Raw genomic sequence first — 22,517 nt, forward strand, 5'->3', positions numbered from 1 at the left:
AAGCTCAGAAATAATCATTCCACTCCTGGTGATATTCTCCTGTTCTTGATTTCTCAGAGAGCATTTTATCAGAAAAAATATTTAATTAGGATTTAACAGAATATTTTTGTATTTAGAAATGTTATTTCTATATTGTTTCATTATCAATATTATCATAAAAAGAATATATTAAAATGGCCACTTTTATGAGTGATTTTATTTAGACTTATCTTCTATAAATTGATTGATTTTTTCCAAAGTGAATAACACATCTGTAGCTTTTGATTTTATTAGTCAGACTAAGGTGTACTTAACACAAATTATTGTCTATGAAAGCAACACAGTGCCTTTAATTTCTTAACTAGTGGTTGCAATACAGGAATCTTAGGCAGTTGAAAGGAACCAATTGCTTTGCAGCTACCAGCATGCATTCTCCATGTAATGTGCCTATTTGTTTCTTATATAAAATGGTTGCAGAAACACAGGAGTGATCTGAAGGTGGTTCCTATGATTTTCCCTGAGTAGTAGCAGTGTCAGCTGAGAGAACTGGAGCAATACTTTATGGAACCAATCATTCTAGATTGGAGATTTGGTTAAATCACACAAGGGATATTGAAACAAAAGTTGGTTAGTGATACCAATGAATAGCTGGTGAGTTGGTTTTGTTTATAATGTTTACTTTTTACAGAAAGTTCAGTGTTGTTAATTTACATGTTACTGCATTTTTAATAATAGCAGTTTAAACAGTTTTAGCAGTCTAGCAGTGTGATACTTGTGGGATTTAAATGGTTCAGGATTAAATGTCATTAAAAGATGAACCTATTTTTCCCTGTATCTTCATTAAATTGAGGCTTCATTCTTGTGGAATGAAAATAAAGCAGTGGTACTCAACCACTCAAATTCAGAATCAGGTTTAATATAACCAGCATATGTTGTGTTGTCTTTGCAGCAAGAGTACAATGCAATACATAATAATAGAAAAAATATGAATTATATGTTAAATAATAAATTAATAATGCGATAGTATTCATGGGTTCAATATCCATTCAGAAATTGGATGGAAGATAGGAAGAAGCTGATCCTGAATCATTGAGTGTGTGCCTTACTGCTTCTGTGCCTCCTCCTTTCAATCTACCACTTGTTCCACATGCATGTTTCATGGTTTGAATGAAGTAAGCTTTCAGTGATGGAATCAGGTTCAGAGACGGGACTTAAAATACTTTATCTCCTCATTTCAAGATAGCACCCATAATTCCCAACTCTGTGATTGTATATTTTCCATCACTATTTAATCTAACATTGAAAATTATTTTCATGCAACACACACAAAATGCTGGTGGAACACAACAGGCCAGGCAGCATCTATAGGGAGAAGCACTGTCGACATTTCGGGTCGAGACCCTTCATCTATGAAATAATTTTCATAAATGTTTTGCATTGTCCACTCTGGAAAAAATGTAAATTTGAATTCTGTAGAATGGTCTATCATTTGTAAAAGTACAGAGTTTCAAATAATTTGTAGAAGGAAGAAATGATTAGTTTTGAAAGTTTTGTTACAGCACAGGTGGAGCATAAAAACATGTCAATGTTGTTGGATTTACTGTTTGAACTCTAATCATAATGTCTTGGAGAATTCTTGCAAATCTTTATTATGCATTTTTTTTTGCTTACTAATTCAAAAGGATACTTAGTGTTGTAATGTGAGTATTATTAAAAGTAAGTTAATACTAATTGAGAAGCTGTTGGTAACGAGAGGCAGGATCCGGGGTTGGCGGGGTCTTTACTTCTGCTCTTTTCACTCCCAGTATGCACTGTATATAGTTCCTCCACCCACGCCACACAAGGTACCTGGAAGCCTCTGTATTGTAAATATCATTTGCCATCCCAGATAAAGATGCTCTTTTGGCCATAAAATTGTCGAGTGGTCTTTTGTAAAGTAGAAGTTACCACACTTAGTGTGTTTTTAAAAAAAGCTGACAAAGGTAATATTGACATTATGCTCATGGACCCATAATTCACGGATCAGAACTGTTTATCTGAGAAATAAGCTCAAATGCCGGTAACTTAAAGACAATTGACTACATACTGTAAATGTAAATCATGTCATTATCAGTAATGGTAGCCATGCAGTATTGGGATGATGTAAAAAGCTCTCTGGTTCATTGATGAGATTGGGGAAGAAGATCTGTATGCCAACCCTGTGTGTGACTTCAAATATAATGTAGTGTAGCAAGTCACTAAGTTCAAAGGGAAATAATGCCATTCTTGACAATGATGCCAATATCCCACACGTGAATAGCAAAATTCATATCTCTTCTTGAGAAGTCTTTCTGTGGCATACATAGGAGATGATTGGAGTAATAAAGTTCAGATCACCCCATTCCATAACAATTGTAATACACATTGAGGCCCAATATGTCTGTTTAAATTGACCCTCCACTTAACACACAACGTGAAAATCATTTGCATGCTTATGGTAGAGTTGTTGATTCTAATTGTGCGTTTTCCATGTTAAAGCAATTGCATTCAGGAAGCTAAATGTAGGTAAGAGCTTTATCAACTATCAAAGAGGAAGATGGTAAGTCAAAACTTAATGGAACCAATTTTAAGAGGGCTGGAACAAAAAGAAAAGTCCTATTCCCTGGTTGTGCATATGCAGCCATTTGCTTGTACTGTGTAACTTTCAGGTAATGTTTACATCCCTCAAAGATGCAACCTGGAAGTTCTCAGCCATCAGCTCAATAGCTACAAATATAAAGGGAACTGCAGTTTTGAGAAGTGAAATTCACCATGTTCTCAATCTTTCTTCATAAGCTTCAGTTTACTTCAAAGGAGTTTATGGAATTAGTCTTAACATCACATATGAGGGGTGACTGATAAGTTTGTAGCCTAAGGTAGAAGGAGTCAATTTTAGAAAACCTAGCACATTCATTTTTCAACATCATCCCCTTCTACATTTACACACTTAGTCCAGCGGTGGTGGAGCATATGGATCCCTTCTTTGCAGAAGTGGTCCACAGCTGGGGTGATTGATAAGTTCATGGCCTAAGGTAGAAGGAGATGAGTTATACAGCTCTTGTTAAATGCACGTGCAGGTCAACTCTCTGAGTGAAAATGCTGGAAGTTTGAAGTTAATAACTCCTCTCCATCTGCTTTAGGCCACAAACTTGTCAATCACCCCTTGCTGTGGACCACTTCTGGAGGTCCAAGACGCCGACTTCTACAAAGATGGGATCTGTATGCTCCACAACTGCTGGACTAAGTGTGTAAATGTAGGAAAAATAAATGTGCTAGGTTTTCTAAAATTGACTCCTTCTACCTTAGGCCACAAACTTATCAATCACCCCTCGTATAAAGATAATGAATACAATGGAAAAGTGGGATTTTTCAGAATGTAAGTTAACTTACAAATCCCACCAATGCTATTCTCCAGGGAAAGCTTATGAAGTTGTGCAAACAACCACAAAAACTGTACTCGTTTTAAAAACTCCACAGTTTGATTACTGATTTATTTATGTATTTAATTCTCATAAATTTCAGATTTTGCTTCAGGAAATATTTATTGTTATTTTTTTCTGGTGACTCTGCTTGTATGTAGTAATGTAACAATGGAAAGCCAAGATCTGTGAGCTACACTTGATTAGAACACATCCCATTGCCTCTTGGGCTGTTTAATGTACTCCATATGGATGGAGTTTCCTGTTTGAGATAGTTGTTAAAGATCCTAAATCAAAGCAGATTGAGGAAATCTACTAAATTCCCTGTGTGCAGACATTTATGATATTAGGTTTCTCATAATACTACTTTAATTAGCACTGGTTACCATACCTCATTGATACATTGTTTACGATAGTAGCTCATGTGGGGAGAGGATGGTGAAAACTGCATGGTTTGCTTTTTTCCGTCAAGGTTCAGTTGAATTATTAGTAATTACAATGGATGTTGTTTGATAATGTTGTTTTGTTTGACACATCTTGAAATCCACGTTGAAAAAGAGGCCCCATATATGAATTTAAATTTATAATGTGAAATGTCATAATCATTACTGCACTTACTTTTCTGTCTTCTAGTTTCAAGAGGATAAAACTGAAAGCTGTATGGGGAGCATGGGATTGGAAAAGGCATGTTACTTTTGCAGTCCAATTTATCACAAATTGTCACCCATGCAAAAAAATAACATGATCTTTGGAATGACATCTCCAATAAATCATTAGAAATTCCACAATACTGATCTATTTGCTTTTTTTAAAAATCTTTGATTCAGAAAACTGAGGAAAATAACAGTTGGATGTACCAAATATCTCCGTAGCAAAGGTTCATGGGCCATTTTCTCAGCTGAACAACTCAAAGGGACTGCATCAAGGCTGAGTTTGAATAAGGCTGGCAGTAGACAGGACAGAAGAGCGAAGGTAGTGACTATGAACACAGTTCACTTGTGCTCTACCTTCCTAGTTGACAATTTAATCACGGGGATCTGACCACAGGAAGTGGTGCTCATGATTGAATTTACATTCCTAAGACACCACAAGAATGGGCAGTCAACCAGGGAAAAAGATATTGCCAAAGGAACATCCTACTTGGGTTAACACCAAACTTGGTGTTATCAGGAAGCACAAAGGAAATTCAGTATTGCCCCTGGACTCCTGGCTGTCATGATAAAAGTAAAATTAACTCCTAAAATAATTGCGTTTATTTCCACAATACACTCTCAGAAGGAAAAGCATACCAATGTACAGGTACAGCTGCTCTAATCAGAACAATGATCACAAAATATTCAATAAGTGTTCAAAATTGTAACTATTTCTTTACAAACTGGAATAGTATAATAATTATTTGGTTCATTAGCATACTTGAAATGTGAAGTGCTCATTTTAGAAATAATGTATGTACTTTTAAAGAATTTTGATAGTGAAGAAATATAATAGGAGGAGATTGAAAGTCTGGATGAAGTACTAATGAAGAGTCCTGATGAAAGACTGCTGGCCAAAATATCAACTCCTTATTCCTTTCCATAGCTGCTACCTGACCTCCTGAGTTTCTCCAGCACTTTGTGTTTGTTACTCTGGATTTCCAGCATCTGCATAATCTCTTGTGTTTAAGAAATTAAAATGATGATACTCTCTTAGAATACATTTAATCATTAATTTTTCCTCACTTTTTATTTTGAGGAATTCCTATAATTTCTCTTTTTTGTTTTAAAATTAAACCTAGCTCTTCAAACAATACTCTTGGTCACTTGACCTTTTGCTCAGTCGTACAGTATGGAAACAGGCCCATTGACCGAACATGTCCACGCTGAGCAAAATGCCCTTATCCCTCTAAAGCTTTCTTGTCCATGCCACATTTTGACTGATTTACCCCTGTGAATCTCTTTGGAATGCTTCACTGTATTAAAGGTAATACATAAATGCTTTTGGTGTTTACTGCCCCTTCTTTCTTGTTCTGTACCCACATTGTACCCTTTCCTGGACCAACAGAACATGGTGGTAAAGGCCTGAATTCAGAGTTCTACCATTATCTTTCATAAAGAATAAGGTTTATATCAAGTGACTTGTTCTGCAGCTCTCCCTGCCACTCTATGGGGAAGCACGTGGGTCCCACTTGATCTATTTTTTCTAAGAGTAGTTTATATTGTCTTGGTCAGATCCCTAACATGAGTAAGTGTGTCACCAGACTGATCAAACAAAATAAGGTTTTAATAATTATTTTGTACCTTTCAATGTTTAGTAATTGTTCTCTGTTAAATATTTGACTGACTTTTTTAAAATGTGCTTTTCCTTCTGCCTATAACTCCTGCAAGTTGTTTTACATATTTATTCTGAATTTTGCAAAATAGGAATTGAAAATCAACTAGTTTTCTTTTTCTGGATCACATCCAACATTTCCAAAGCCGTCTTCCTGAACTGCCACTCCAACAATAAAGAACCTTTCACTGAAACAAGATCAAGTCCACTGTATGTCATTTGCATCTTAGATCAGTTTGAGGCGAAGCCCACTTATTAAAATGTAAGCATTTGTGCAAATCACTTTACATTAACTCATGATTCCAGAAACATCAAGAAGCTGGTGCATTCAGGTGGAAAAGAGGCCTGTTCGATTTAAAGGAATTGTTTATTGAGGACACAGTAGTGAAATTGGGTTGGTTTAACATTCTGACACTTTTCTGTAATTCTGTGCTATAAAAATATGCAGTTATGATTCAGTCACAGTGATAGTCCTGAGGTCAATCCGTTCCACACAAAATCATGGGAACAATTGTGTGTGGGTTTAAATTCCTTCCATTAATTGTAGTTTCTTTTGCCAGAGCATAACAAAATGACAAATGGCAGGAGCATATTTCCTGCACTTTTGGAAATAAAGTACACCTTGATCTTCTTTCCAAAGTTTTATTGAGAAAATATGTTTGAGTTTTTTTAAAAAACTCTCCTTTGCTGTACAAGAGCCAAATTAACAGTTAATTTTGTGGAGCTGCTAAGATGATACATACTGCCTTTCAAATAAAAATATCTCCGAAACAGCTCGATCATCTACTGCAGACAGAAGAGATTCTCAATATTTTCCGTGCACTGATTATTCCATAGTACTGGGGACAAAGCTGATTGCCCAGATTTTCCAATGTGCTGTATGTGTGTACTGAGACCATGTCACAAGTGACCCACACTTGTATTAATCATTATCACATTGTGGTCCAGGGAAGCTTGCTGGGTGCAAATCGATTGCTGTGTTTTGTTATTTTCCATCAGTGCCTACACCTCAATACTATCTCCTACATTAGTTTGTAAATACTAATCTTGCATAATGGCCAAAAGCTACTTTTGTTGAAATACTTTAAAGTAATTCAGTTTAAAACAATGTGTAACATCTATTTTTCAGTAGTCTACTACTTCTACAACTCCCAATGCTGGGCATCGATGGAATAAAGTTGTAGAAAGTGCTTACTTTAGCAGAGTAACAGTGAACTATAATTATATAATTGAAAACACAGCGTTAAGGTTTGTCTAGGTTTAAGTGGGTAAGCTAAAGCTTTGGTACTTCTCCACATCATCCAATGGTTTCCTGCCAGTTTATATGTTCCTTTCATCTTATGATTAAAGGAAACTCAACTCAAGGGTGCCTCTTGGTAGGTAGGAAATATTGTTCCGTCTACAATAGCTGGAAACTCATTATGAGCAGAATTTAGATGGCTCCCGTAAAAGGAGATAGTACAGCAAATTAAAACAGCTTGGTGTCTGAGCTTTGTGTCTGGCAATTTTACAGACTCATTTGGTACATGTTTTAATCAGCAGTCTCTCGGTTCACGCCCAGCATCACTCACTGTTTTAAAGGACCATAAAATGACAGATTTGACTTGAGCATGATCAAAGCTCTACCAGAAATGGCAATTTTATTTTGGGAAATCCCTGCAGTTTGCTTTGCATTTCACATTAAATCATGTTCAGTTAAATTGAAATAATTTCAGTTTTGATTCTTTTCTCCATCCAATCTCAAGATATGGCTGTCGGTGGTAAGGCTGGCATTCATTCTCAATTCTTATTGTCCTTTGAAAGCTGGTGGTGACTGACTATCCTGGAGGCAATGTGGCAAAGGTGCCTCTAGAGTGCATTTACATTGTGAATTTTAGGATTTTTCTCACTGTTATGATAATATATTTTTGAGTTTAGACAGTGTTTCTCTTTGCAGAGAGCTCCCTGCTGCCCTTGTCCTTCAATGATGGTGCCTTATTGATCAAGGACAGCACAGCAAGCAAAGTTGTTGCCGCACACCCTGAGTGACTGAAGTTCAATTCTGACCTCCGGTACTGTGTACGTGGAGCTTTAACGGGTTCCTCCCACATCCCAAAGATGTGTTTAAAATTCAAGAAAATTTATAATCGAAGTACATATACATCACAATATACCACCCTGCCATCCATTTTCTTGCAGGTATTCGCAGTAAATACAAAGAAATGCAATAGAAAGGCCCCAATGAAAAATGGCAACAAATTTCCAAAAGACAACAAACTGTGCAAATAGAAGAATTAAGAAAACAAACTAATAATAAATGAAAAAGCAATAAATATCAATAACATGAGATGAAGAGTCTTTAAAAGTGAGTCCATAGGTTCTGGAAATAGTCCTGGTTGGGGTGAATTAAGTTATCTCCTCCGATTCAAGAGTCTGATTTCTGAGAGCTAATAACTATTGCTGAACCTGGTGCTGTGGATCCTGAGGTTCCTCTACCTCCCTGCTGATGGCATCAGTGAGAAGAGAGCATGGCCTGGATGATGGAGGTCCTTGATGATGGATACTCCTTTCCTATGACAACACTCCTTGTAGATGTGCTCATTGGTGGGCAGGGCTTTACCTGTGATAGACTGGGCTGCATCCACTACTTTATTGTAGGCTTTTCTGTTCAAGGGCACTAGTGTTTCCATACCAGATCGTGATGCAGCCAGTTAGTATACACTACATCGTGCATCTAGTGAAATTTGTCAAAGCTTTAGATTACGTGCCAAATCGTTGCAAATACCTATGAAAGTAGAGGTGCTGCTGTACCTTTGTAATAACGCTTGCATGTTGGACCTAGGACAGATCGTCTGAAACGAAAATGCAGAGTAATTTAAATTTACTGAACCTCTCTACCTCTGATTCCCCAATGAAGACTGGTTCCTGGACCTTTGGTTTCCACTTCCTGCAGTCAATCATCAGTTCTTTGGTTTTGCTGACATTTGAGTGAGATGTTTTTGTTGTGGCATCACTCAGGCAGATTTTCAGTCTTCCTCCTATATGCTGGTTTGTTTCTGCAAATGAAAATGGTGTCATCACCAAACACCATGGCATTGGAGCTGTGCTTAACCTCAGTCACAAGTGTAAAGCAGTGTGGTACACCTGTGCTGATGGTGAATGTGGAGGAGATGTTGCGGATCCAAACTGACTGGCGTCTAGTAATTTGGTAGGATACTTTGAAACACTGTAAATTTTGTTCGGTAGAATCTAGAGGAGGTGAAGGGAATATGAGGGGAATAAAATGGGATTACTGTTGGCTTATTATAAATGCTGTCTTTATGCATTGACTCAGTGGACTGAAGAGCTGGTTTCCATGCTGTAGGTGTTTCTGTTTATGACTCCAGGTTATTAGCTGTTGAGATGCTATGGACTTGGCCTTGGCAAGTTTCTGCAGTACTTCCAGGGAATGCAGCTTGCAGGAATGTTTGGTCTTTGCTGGAAGAGGTGAACATTGAAGATGGCGGATGTGCGAGAAAGTGTCAAGAGCACTGCAGACACCCAGTCGCTGCACAGCCAGCAGAGTCCCTGGTCAGTAGTGACACCCATGGAATGTTGTTGGTGTGAGACTTGCTGAGAGTAATTCCCTTGACGATGGAATTTATTTCTTTAGAGATACAGTGAGGAGTAGGCCCTTCCAGCCCACTGAGCCACATCGACAGCAACTCACTGATTTATCCCTAGCCTAACCACAGGACAATTTACAATGACCAATTAACCTACTAACCGGTACACTGGATGCTCTTTTTAGTGATGATCATTGCCTGGTACATGTGTGGTGTGAATGTTGCCTATTATCAGCTAAAGCTGTCCTTCATGACTGCGCCAGAGTATTACTTGATCTATAAATTCTGATTTATTGGACCATTCTTTAGTTATAGAGATCAGATATTTTAAAAATATGAAAGAAAATAAATATATATATATATACACACATTAATTTTTGCCAGTAGTATAAATCATATATACGTACAGGTTAAAGGAGTTTTAAATTTAAAATCATTGAGTGTGCATTCTTCAGCTTGCTTTTTGTTTTCACAATTATGAATGATCCCAGTGAAACAGTGAAGACTGAAGACTGTTAAAGTCAGCAGACAACAAGGAAAAATGTGGAGCTGAATAATTGGGGAAAATTTCTCTAAATATTTTTGCCAAAGGAATAAAGTTTTGAAATAAGTCACTAATTTAATTTGTATTAAATTAAATATGAATATAAATAACACACCTTTCTGGGGGAGATTAGAAGGAATGATGGGGAAGCAATGCTTTGAGGTTATCAACTTTGCCTAGAAGATTTTATGTACATTTTCTGCTCGAGGGATAGGTTTTGGAATAAATTAACAATTGAAACAGGGAGTATAACTAATATCATTTCTGGTAGGAGATTAGAAGGGATAATGAAGAAAATGGAATTGGTTGTGAAATAGCAATAGGTCTGTAATCTTCAACTGTTCTGAAAAGATTTATATAATGGTCTGAGTTTGCAGATTTGTTTTGTATGTTATTAAACCCAGATTGCAAATGGAAATGTGTCATCAATTTGCTCTCAGCATCACAAGGTAATTAGGCACATTTTTATTGTGTTTTTTCCACAGTATATACAGGTGTTAAAACATAGGTTAACATGGCCGACACAAAAGGGAACTTTTCTTCTTTGATCCTGGCGACCGTGGTTCTGACTATTTTGTTCTTACCCGGTGAGTGGAAATTATTTTAACTACTTTTAATATTTTGTAAAAGATTTTATTCTTGTATAACAGTACACAGATGCATTCCAACTGGCTGAATATCTAAAAGCATGCCTATTTTAATGCCACTGGATTCATGTTAAATTAGAAAAATATAGCAAGATTTGAAACATAAGAAATGACATACAAAGATATTTTAAAGGTCAAATTTATTTTGTAATCTTGCTGCAAATGCATTCCATGTAATGTAAAAATGTCACACCGAGACAAATCTGATATATTCCAGATTTTATCATCAGAATTTCTCTCGAGTTTTATTTTGCTAGTTCTTTCTATCCTAAATCCATTATTTCTATCTAATACCTTGTCTTATTGTGTTTTAACCTGATTAATTGAGATGGTATCTATCCAAATTGTATTTACTTAAATTAAACCATCAATCTGCTCAACATGCTGCAATCTAAAAAAATGTTTAATTAATAATTTGGTATGAATATTTTCTGTTTTATAAAATGGTATGGCAGTGAAGGGCACAATAAACTTTTCATGTCTGAATAAATTATTTGAAACTGCTGTCCAACTGGATCCACCATCTCACTATTTACCTTCATTCCCTTTAGTTTCCTGCTTACTGATACTGAGGAACTTCATATGACATAAAGGCTTCCTCATGTAACTGGACAAAACTTAGCTTTGTCTCACTACCATCACTCTCAACTTCTCTGTTCTTTCTAAGCTGACTACTTATCAAACACACAGAACTGTAATTTCCTTCAGCTAAACATTGGGAGGGGTGCAGCCATAGTCTACTGGGTCCACAGCACTCCTCAGTCCTTATCAGTGAATTTTTATCCTTCTCCCTGGTGTCCGTCCTAAATGGAACCAGACTTTTGCAGATATCATCCTTGGATGGGCTTTGCCAAAACTAAGGCTGCCTATTTGCCCTGTTATATCACTGATAGAGAGTACAAGTATTGTGACTATTCTAGCCAGACTTCCTCCTTCTATCTGCTGGAAACTTGAATTGTACCAAATATCTGACAGTTCCTTTCATTCATAACCATTGTTACTGACCTAACACTTGCCCCTGGATAGGCAACACCTCAGACTGAAAATTCTCACCGATTTTTGCATCAGAGGCAACTACAGTTCTTCAAGTGTCATTGAATTTATTTGTTCTACCTTTAGCAGCTGTAACTTTATAAGGGACAATCCGAGAGTCTAAAATTTCTTCCCTAAACCACTCTGCATTCGAGATCTCCTCCTTTCTCTTTCAAAATGTTCCTTCAAGCTTACATCATTGACCAAACATTTTGTCCAAGGTGGTTCAAAGTCAAATTTGGATTCAAAAATCTCATGTAAAGTGCTCAAAAATTGAAAATTTTCAGGCAACCAATGTACTGTACTTTTTAAATATATGACTGAAAACAAATTTCCTTACTGAAAACAAATTTCCTTACTGAATAACTCTTTTCTGGAAGAGGCTGTGCCATGCCATAAGCCTATTTCTTGACTGGAAAGATTTTTACAGGAACTACTGCTGGGCTAGCAACAAAGAGATCTCCCACTCCCCTTCCCAACCAAAAGGAACACCTTTTTTTTAAAACCTGGCCAAATTCTTTTTTTTTCATTTTTATATTAAAATACATTATTTTTCTGTGGTATCTTTGCTTGCTGAGCTTTGTTAACAATGAATATTGTGGGAAGTCAAGAAGGAATGGTGGTGCAATGAACTACAATGAATGCATAGAGTTTCAAGGCACCTAAAATGACTATGTGGATTTAATTTTCCATAATATTCAGTAAGTTTGATATTTGGGAACAAAAGATGGAAAATTAGACAAGAATATTTCAATGTTTCCTTGCCTGAATTATTGAATATATTGAAATGTTTTATTATTTTTCCACAAATAGTAAATGCTTGATCACACTGATTACTTGGTCAATGATTCTTGGAGCAATTTGATTTGGCAATCACTGTTTGAATCATTAAATAAATAAAATAAATATTCTGAAAAATGAACTACTTTGTTTATGGCTAGTCTTGTTGAAATGTCTCTTATCCCTCAATAAGTAACAGCAAAAGAGCAGATTATATAATAAAGAGAAAATGCTATTTACTATGTGACATGTGTCTATTAAAGGAAGATGAAATACTCAAAATGCAGTAGGCAATGTACTATCATTGAATCTAACTGTTGAGATAAACTAGTTAAGCTAGTAATGCTGTTATTGAGACAAACCAAACTTCTCAACTAATTTAAAACATTTAATTTAACTATTTATTCTTGGGATAGGAAGAGATGCCTTCTTAAACTGTTCTAGTCCAAGTGGTGAATTTACTTTCACTTTCTCAACCAGAATATCTTTCCAAGGGTAGAAATGGAAATATAGGAGGTATAGCTTTAAGATGAAAAGGGAGTGCATGGGCTACTTTTTTTTCCACAAAGTGGCCAGTGCAGGTACGTGCTACCAGGGTTGGCATTTGAAGCATATATGATATTGGTGATCAAGAGGCATTTAGATAGTCATATGAATATGCAAGGAATGGAGGGATATGTATCGCTTTCAGGTAGAAGGGATTAGTTTAATTTGGCATTAAGCTCAGCACAGATATTGTGGGCTGAAGGGCCTGTTAATCAGCTGTATTGTTTTGTGTTCTGTTCTTGTTGTGAGGTACTGAATGACAGAAATAACAGAACATATCATGGTTGTGAAGACTATTCAATAAGATATTTGCTGGCCTTGAACCTCAATTTAATTTTCCTGCCTGATTCCCAAATCCCTCAATTTTCTTTCATGTCCTAAAATCTATCGATCGCACCGTGTATGTACTCACCAAATGAGCATCCAGAGTACATTCATTAAATGATTTGCAACTCTGAATGAGAGAGATTTCCTCATAACTAAATCATGCCTAACTACCCACTAGTCTGGACTTCTCACCAGATAATGTAATGTTATTTTGTCTATTTTACAAAGCTGCATATTCCCATCAAATAAAACTACTATTGTTAAGACAAATAATCTGCATATTATTGTAGGTGAAACAAATCAAAATGAAGCTGCTGTTATCCTGCAAATTTATTTTTGAATTTTTATAAATGTTACTTACCACTAAGTAAATGCTTTTTCTTTAATCCAAAGAGTGAGAATGCAAAACGTTTTACTGAATTTCTCCTGCGCCTCCAGCAAATTAGATGAGCTTTGTAGTTCCAGGTCTAGGTTTCCATTAGGGTCACATTAACAACCAGCTCCTGCTGACACAATTTTGCAAGACATGTTTGAAGATTCCTCCACTAAAATACCACCTGTAGCAACGAGACATGAGGATTTCACTGTGTCTACTGAAAAGGCTATTTTACAGGTAGCAGATTTGGACAGATTCCTTCACTCCATCATATCTGGTTTGCTTATTTTTTTTTTGTTGGTTTCTTTCAGATATGCTGGAGGCTAACGTGCTCCGCCAGCTGTTTAAAAGGGATGGTAAGTAGCTTGCTGTGCATTGATAGAACAAGGTGTCTAAACGGTAGACAATTACTGAACAGATGTATGATTGCTTTAATCCTAGCAAACTAACTATATTACTGAGGAAGCAACTGCCCTGTTATAATGTAGCTTGTATTGGGGCTCTTTGGTGTGACACTTGGCCAGAAGCAGATTGTTTCAAGGTTTGGCCTATATTCTGACCAGAGAACAACACAGAAACAGGCCACATGGCTCACAACATTGTGTTGAGCCAATTAAATTAGTAATCAAATGGCCAACAAAACTAATTCCTTTTGACAACACAATGTCCATATCCTTCCACTTTCTTTGCATTCATATGCCTGTCTAAATGTCTCTTAAAAGTCCCTAATGTACCCGGCACTACCACCACCCCACGTTGTTATAGCAGGAAGTGGTAGTGGGGACAAGCTCCCTCTACGTATTAAATGCTCCCAACAATGTGCGACTCAAGTCGTCTCTGACAACTAAGCCCAGATCCTGGTCTTCATGTATGGCTTAGCTACTAGGCCTGGTGGAACCGTTTCTACTGACAGGAGAAGGAGCAAAAGCAGGTTACCTGTGCCTTAAAACCAGTTGCTTTGGGAAGATGGGGTTTATGAGTTGTGGCTGGCAGCTCATCTAGGAGAAGGAAAACTTTGATCTAATGACTCCACTGCCCTGTGCTATACCCATTCATTGAGAAGGCTTCTGGAGTAAATCCTGAGGGAAAATTCTGGGCCTGGAGTCCCTAAGGCAGTCCTACTTTGCATTAAACTCTGTTGGCAGCTCTTGCAACATTCCTGGTGCCGAACTGTATCAGTCTCTGCCATTCCTTTGGATTCCTCAGCTGTGTGGAGAGGGGGAGCCTGCTGCATGAGCAACAGCTTACTCTCCATGTTGTACTGCCCAGGCTTGTGTATCTAGACAGCAAGGACACAACATCCATGGTCAACCCTGACTCACGGAGGCCTCATTACCACCACTCCAGGTAGCGCATTCCAGACACCCACCACTCTCTCTTTTTTTTTAAAAAAAAAAGAAGCACTTTGCCCTCAAATCTCCTTTGAACTTGCTCCCTCTCATCTTAAATGCATACCCTCTGGTATTAGACCTTCCAGCCCTGGGAAAAAGATATTGTCTGTCTATCTATGCCTCTCATAATCTTATAAATCTCTATCAGATTGTCCCCCCCGCCTCTGCCGCTTCAGAGAAAACAACCCAAGTTTGGCCAACCTCTCATTATTGTACATGTCCTCGAATCCAGACAGTATCCTGGTAAACCACTTCTGCACTATCTCAAGAGCATTGACACAATGGGGTGACCAGAACTATATCCAATACTCCAGGTGCGCTTGACTGGAGTTTTATAATGCTCAACATAGCTGCCCTCAGTAACTAACCTCTACTGCTCTGTTTCTTGCAGGTGATGAAGAGAAAATAGTTGTGGAGCCCAAAGAAGCAAGCAACTTTTTAAGCAAATTGATACGTTCAAAACGACATAGAAAGCGAGATCAAATTTCCTCAGATTTCTGGAAGGCCTACCAGCATTTCTCTGATATAGGATTTGATGAAGGAGTAAGTATTTAATGTGCTTGTGATATAGGGATCTGTAAGTTAAAGGTGAGTATATTTACCAGGTGGGAAATTGCTTGAAATTGAGAGGGATGTTAATGATATTGTGTTTGTGGGTAGTGATTTAATTACCAGCTGAGAAACCGAGGTCTGGATTTACAAACCAGAGACCAGGGACCAAATCCCATTATCGATGATGTCTAATTTAAATATGATGGAAGCTGTCTTTAGTATGAGGATGAAACTTAGTCTCCTTAAATCTAGAGTTGAAAAAATCCTGCCATTTTTATAACATTGCTTCTCCATGTGTACGTGATTTGATAAGGAATTCACCCACTGTAATTCATTGATTGAACTGTTTCCCTTGTTGTGCTGTTTACATCGAACAAATTCTGCAGCATTAGTATGACCTACTTGAGCTGAAGTGTCATACCTACCAACTGCCAGTGAGTTAGCTGATGCCCCCTATACTGGATTCTAGCCAAATAATCACACGATGCACTAGGCCAATGACCATTCTGAAATTTATTCAACACGCTGCCATTCTTTTTTCAGAGGGTAGCAGGTCAAAGGCAATCTTAAAATCATAAAACATAGGAACAGAATTTGGCCATTTGGCCCATTGTGTCTGCTTTGCCATTTCATCATGGCTGATCCATTTCCCTCTCAACCCCATTCCCCTGCCTTCTCCCCATAACCTTTCAAGCTCTGACTAATCAAGATCCTTTCAAACTCCACCTTATAGTAGAAAAAAAAGGATTATTTCTGTATATAATATAACCTACTAGATGTAATTTTAAGTTGAACCTGGAATACTGATAACTCACTGAATACTGCTACCTCTAAGAAATATTGATTCTCTGGACTGCGTGATCTACAGAAATACTTTTATTGTTGATGATTTAGGCATCATGTGAAAATAAAATTGACAACATATTTGCTTATAACAATTAATTAAAATGCCTGCTGTAAGAAGATAAGGTGCTTTTTCACTATGGTCGAATGTTTTAAACCATGCCTTGTTAAGTTTGTTTCTATTACATTGTTACAGTGGAACCTATTGTACAGTAGGTCTTGGATTTCCAGCATCTGTAGATTTTCTCTTGTTTGCACAGTATGTCATCCTGTGGCATCAGCCTTCACATGGTTCGATGATTGCAAAGTCAGTGTACCTGGTGTCTCAGGCAACATTTTTCACTCAGCTACCAACTGAAAGCAGATTAATTGCGTATACTGTACAGCTCATGTTCTTTTGTAGGAATATTATGTGTGTCAAATGCCTGCCATATAACAATAGTATCTGCTGAATGCAACTTATTTTGAGGCTTTGTGCAACATTTCTGAATGATGTGATAAGAAGCAACATATGACTATCTGTTATTTGTAACAAGTGCAGTGCATGCACAATTAGACCAGGAATAAATACCTTTTTCCCAATCTTTTGCCATATAGCTTCCTATTTTCTTCCAACAAATACTTAATCACATTCTCTTAAGTTGTGCTTTCCTCTCTGTTCACTTCAGTGGGTTCAATAGGTGCATTTAATGTCAGAGAAATGTATACAATATACATCCTTAAATTCTTTTTCTTCACAACCATACATGAAAACAGAGGAGTGCCCCATTGAATGAATGAATGACAGTTAAACATTAGGACCCCAAAGCCTCCCCAGCTCCCCCTCCCACGCACAAGCAGCGGCAAGGCAACCACACCCCCCCCCCCCCGCCACCAGCAAAAAAAGCTTTGGCGCCCCCCCACGGAGCTCTCATGCGTGCAGCAAAGCATCAATAAAGACACAGACTTGCAGTGCCCCAAAGGCTACTTGTTCACCCAGTATTTGACATGCCACTGGCTCTCTCTCTCTCCCTCATAAGGGAAAAGGAGGTGTCCCCATTTCACAGTGAAAGGGGAGACATAACAAACAACTCACTGATTTATGATGTTAAAGGTCTGTTGCATCGCTTTTTCCGAGCTCTGTTCCCAGAGAACTGGCCCCGGAATAGCTCAGGTCTCTGGACACACACCTCCTGATGTTGTGTCCTCCCATGACACCTCCGTCAGGGGCACCGGCATTGATCAGCCTGTCTCCAGAGCCACGAAAATCTGGCACCCTGAAGCGGCACCCACCTTCCAGGCCGAGTCACTGGCATATCAAAAAGTGGCCGGTCATGAGGCCCTGAGAGCAGGTCCCATTCCCGCAAAGAACCAAAGCCAGAACGTAATTCCCGGTCAGGATCTTCAAAGTAACCTTGGAGAAAGAAAATAGAGAGACATCAAAGAGAGAAACAGAATTGTTTCAAAAGATGCAAACAAAGGAGTCACAGTTTAGCACCATCTTAACTTTGCTCCGATCTCCTTATATCAGAGTTCTAGGATGCACACTCTTGCCTTCTGAGTATGAAATTTTTAACACATCTTCCTACTTTTGCAACCTTTTCATTGTATTAAGCTACTTGATTAAAACAATGATTCCACAGTGTTCAGTTTCAATTGCAACTTCTCAGAAAATCAAGAACTCTCCATCTATATGGATCAACATTCAAGTGAAGGCTGATAGCTCACATCTCTCCATAGTGACCAGCAATATTCATCTCTAATAAGAGAAAATCTGACTGCTTATCCCATCCGTTCAGTAGCATTCCCATCATTGAGTCAATACCATCAATATCTCGGGATTTATCATTTACAACAGGGGTTCCCAACCTGGAATCTACAGATCCCTTGGTTACTAATAGGGGTCCATGGTGTTTTTAAAAAAAAGGTTTTTGAACTCTTGATTCACCCGATTTTTCAATGTGATGTCATAACTAGAAAGCAGGTTGAAGCCTGGCTGTCCTATATCCTGCAACAAGACTCATCTCTTGACTGCTCGAGGCCTTTTCACCATTTGCAACTCATAACCTAACAGAATGATGGAATACACTTTCCTTGCCTGGATAAGTGCAGTGCCTCTCAAGAAACATGACAGCACACAGGACAAATACCTGCCTGAATGGCCCCCCATCCATAACTGAGTCTCTCCATGAACAGTGCACTGTGTCTACTGGGTGTGCCTTGTAGTTACTCACCTGGGCAACTCTAACACCCCTGAGCCACTTGGACAGCTGACTGTATGGGAATACCTCTAACTGTGAGTTCCTTTCTAGGTGATACAATATCATGATTTGAAAATATTGCTGGTCCTTCATTGATGCTGGGTTGAAATCCCTGAACTCCCTACCCAATAAAACTGTGGATGCAGCTTCTTAATGCAACAGCCCAAGAGGACAGCTCTCTTGCTCTTGCTCAAATGCAATTATGGAGGGGTAATTAATGCTGACAATTCCCTAATCATGAAAATAAAACACTGTTATAATGTGGTATTTGAAGGGCAAACCTGAAATATCAATTGAGAACAACATAAGTACAGTTATCAAGTAAAATAATTCATTCATCAGTAGACATGCATAGAAATGAGTAGGGAGCATGTTATGTGGCAGATGTTTGCAACAGTTTCTGTTAGCATAACTGTTTCCATTTCACTTACGTATTTTCTAGGTATATGAAATGGACAAAGTTTATCTACAGTACCTTCAAGCCAAGACTAGAGATGAATCCGCCCGGTCACATCAGGCCCTCCTGCAGCATCTACGGGAGGAATGTGACACTACAAATGATCCTAATTGTCACACAAGTATTCTTCAAAAACATTTAATCCCTGCTCCTAAGGCATGCGATCCATACAGAGATCCGTATTGCAGGACTGAATCTCCCCAGTGTGATCCAAAGACGGACCCCTATTGCAGAATGGAAGCATACCCATGTGATCCACAGAAAGATCTATTCTGTAATATTGAGCAATGCGATCCATATGAAAACCCCAGCTGTCAATCACAACTACAATCATGTGACCCTCAGAAAGATCCTTATTGTATCCTCGAGTCACATTCCAAACACTCAGAGCCATGTGATCCACGTTATGATGCAAAGTGTCATCAACAATCCTTCACCTATGAAGAATATGCTCAGTTAGTAAACCAGTACTGTAATCCGTATGACCCCAACAACCCGCACTGTCAGGTACTGGTTGCCTACCTCAAACAAGTTTGCGATCCATATTCAGACCCTAACTGTTTTCCAAGAGCAAAGAAAGGACACGGTGAACATCAAGCCTGTGACCCTGCAAAGGATCCCTACTGCCGTCCCACTGCGGCAGTGTCATATGACTGCAACCCATACTACGACCACAACTGTCGAATGGCACTCCACCCTAAGGATGAGCCTGCACCAGAACCTGAATGTGACCCCAGGTACGACCACCACTGTAGCTCTGTATATGGTCGTTGTGATCCCAAATGTCGTCAAAATGTGAAGTCCATTGATCGAGGTGTCCGAGACCACAACTGCGATCCTGAGTACGACCGTGACTGTCGCAGGCCACAGTCCGTGTATAGAGGTCAAACAGAGGAAGGTTATGCTTGTGACCCCTATTATCATCCAGACTGTTACCCTGTGCGTAATTCTGAGACTAGTGCAGGCTGCGATCCATATCGCTCCAACTGTAATAGAAATTATGAATCTAATCATATACCTGAACACAGCCTACATTGTGATCCTGCACGTGATCCTTATTGCCAGGAAAGAGCAGCCACAGAGGACTGTGATCCATACTCTGATCCGGAGTGTTATTCCCGATATCGGGCTAGACAGGAACAACAAAGAAGTGACAGAGGGAACTGTGATCCATACAGTGATCCCGAGTGTTATTCCCGATATCAGGCTAGACAGGAACAGCAAAGACAAGGCTCAGAGGACTGTGATCCATACTCTGATCCCGAGTGTTATTCCCAATATCGGGCTAGACAGGAACAACAAAGACAAGGCTCAGAGGACTGTGATCCATACACTGATCCCGAGTGTTATTCCCAATATCGGGCTAGACAGGAACAACAAAGAAGTGACAGAGAGAACTGTGATCCATACACTGATCCCGAGTGTTATTCCCGATATCAGGCTAGACAGGAACAGAAAAGACAAGGCTCAGAGGACTGTGATCCATACTCTGATCCTGAGTGTTATTCCCAATATCGGTCTAGACAGGAACAACAAAGAAGTGACAGAGAGAACTGTGATCCATACACTGATCCTGAGTGTTATTCCCAATATCAGGCTAGACAGGAACAACAAAGAAGTGACAGAGGGAACTGTGATCCATACACTGATCCCGAGTGTTATTCCCGATATCAGGCTAGGGAACAACAAAGGGAAAGCACAGAGCACTGTGATCCATACACTGATCCAGAGTGTTATTCCCAATATCAGGCTAGACAGGAACAACAAACAAGTGACAGAGAGAACTGTGATCCATACACTGATCCTGAGTGTTATTCCCGATATCAGGCTAGACAGGAACAACAAACAAGTGACAGAGAGAACTGTGATCCACACTCTGATCCTGAATGTTATTCCCGACATCTGGCTAGACAGGAAGAGCAAAGACGAGGCACAGAGGACTGTGATCCACACACTGATCCAGAGTGTTATTCCCGATATTTGGCTAGACAGGAACAGCAAAGACGAGGCACAGAGGACTGTGATCCATACACTGATCCCGAGTGTTATTCCCGATATCAGGCTAGACAGGAACAGCAAAGAGAAAGCACAGAGGACTGTGATCCACACACTGATCCCGAGTGTTATTCCCGATATTTGGCTAGACAGGAACAGCAAAGACGAGGCACAGAGGACTGTGATCCATATGCTGATCCTGACTGTTATTCCCAATCACGTGATAGGGAGCAAGAAAGAACAGAAACAGAGAATTGTGACCCGTATGCTGATCCTGAGTGTAATTCCCAAGCCCATGGTAAAGAACAAGAAAGAACAGGCACAGAAAATTGTGACTCGTACACTGATCCGGAATGCTATTATTCTTTATACCGTGCTAGAGAGCAGGAAAGAAGAGCCATAGAGAACTGCAATCCAAATTTTGAACCACATTGTGATCAGTACCAATCTCACATTAAGAAGCAAGACCATAATGGAACAAATGCAGAAGACTGTGATCCAAATCATGATCCAAACTGCCACGACTTGAATGAATCAGGTCAAGATTGTCTATCTGACCTGGACCCTAATTGTGGTGGCACTCTCTCTCATCGCAGTGAAAAACCAGATGCTGGAGGATGTGACCCTTATGATCCCTATTGTGGTAGAGAGACAATGGACTCTCATCTACCAGAGCAGAACTGTAACCCTGACTATGATCCTGACTGCGGACCTCAGCCTCATGAGGATAACCAAATGCACCAGGAAAATTGTGACCCATACTATGACTCCAGCTGTCAAAGTGAAAAAGATGATGTGTACAAAACAGATTCTGACTGTAATCCTGACTATGATGGTGAATGCCACATGCAGCAATTCAACTTGAAGAACAAAGAGCTTGACTCCCAAGATACTAGCCACTATGAAATGATCTGTGATCCAGACCTTGAATATTCATGTCCTTTTGATAATGATATTAATGATGTGACAACATCTTATGACGGTTATAACCGAGCATATAACCCCTACAGTGCAGGGTATGATAAACATTATCAAGGTGATCAGGAGGTTCATGAAACTGAAAAGGAAGGTGATTCTCAAGAAAATCCGAATCCATCTGAAGAGATGAAGTAAATTTCCTTGATTTTTAGTTTTGGACAGAAAGCTGTTTATGATGGCATTATTCATATTCTATGCCTTTCAGTAATGTTACAGAATTATAGGGATATGGATCGTATTGATTTAAGAAAATAAAAGAACCTGTTTCTCACTATTCTGCGTCAGTGCCAGCTATTTTTACTGGAATCCCTGAATGCAGTATACTTCAATATGATCAACATCAGCTCGTTGGAAAGCTTAAAATATAACTGGCTAGCATAAGTATAGTTTTCACTCTCTCTATGATAGAGAGTAGTAGTAGTAACAACACCTAAGTCATGTACAAAACTTAGCAAAATTTTAATGATTATGTTGATAATCTAGCTTTTTTATGATGGAAATG

The 22,517-nt window shown here is 38.8% G+C and overlaps 1 protein-coding gene across 1 annotated transcript; it reads left to right on the forward strand.

The window, feature by feature from the left end:
- Positions 1–462: 462 nt before the first annotated feature.
- LOC140725413 (uncharacterized) lies at positions 463–22,289 on the forward strand. The gene is made up of 5 exons (XM_073040845.1): positions 463–630; positions 10,337–10,438; positions 13,871–13,915; positions 15,342–15,493; positions 19,028–22,289. Exons 2-5 carry the CDS (start codon positions 10,366–10,368, stop codon positions 22,148–22,150), a joined length of 3,393 nt encoding a protein of 1,130 aa, XP_072896946.1. The 5' UTR covers positions 463–630; positions 10,337–10,365; the 3' UTR covers positions 22,151–22,289.
- The last annotated feature ends 228 nt before the right edge of the window (positions 22,290–22,517 follow it).

This window comes from Hemitrygon akajei, chromosome 3, assembly GCF_048418815.1.
Source record: "Hemitrygon akajei chromosome 3, sHemAka1.3, whole genome shotgun sequence".
Lineage (NCBI taxonomy): Eukaryota > Metazoa > Chordata > Chondrichthyes > Myliobatiformes > Dasyatidae > Hemitrygon > Hemitrygon akajei.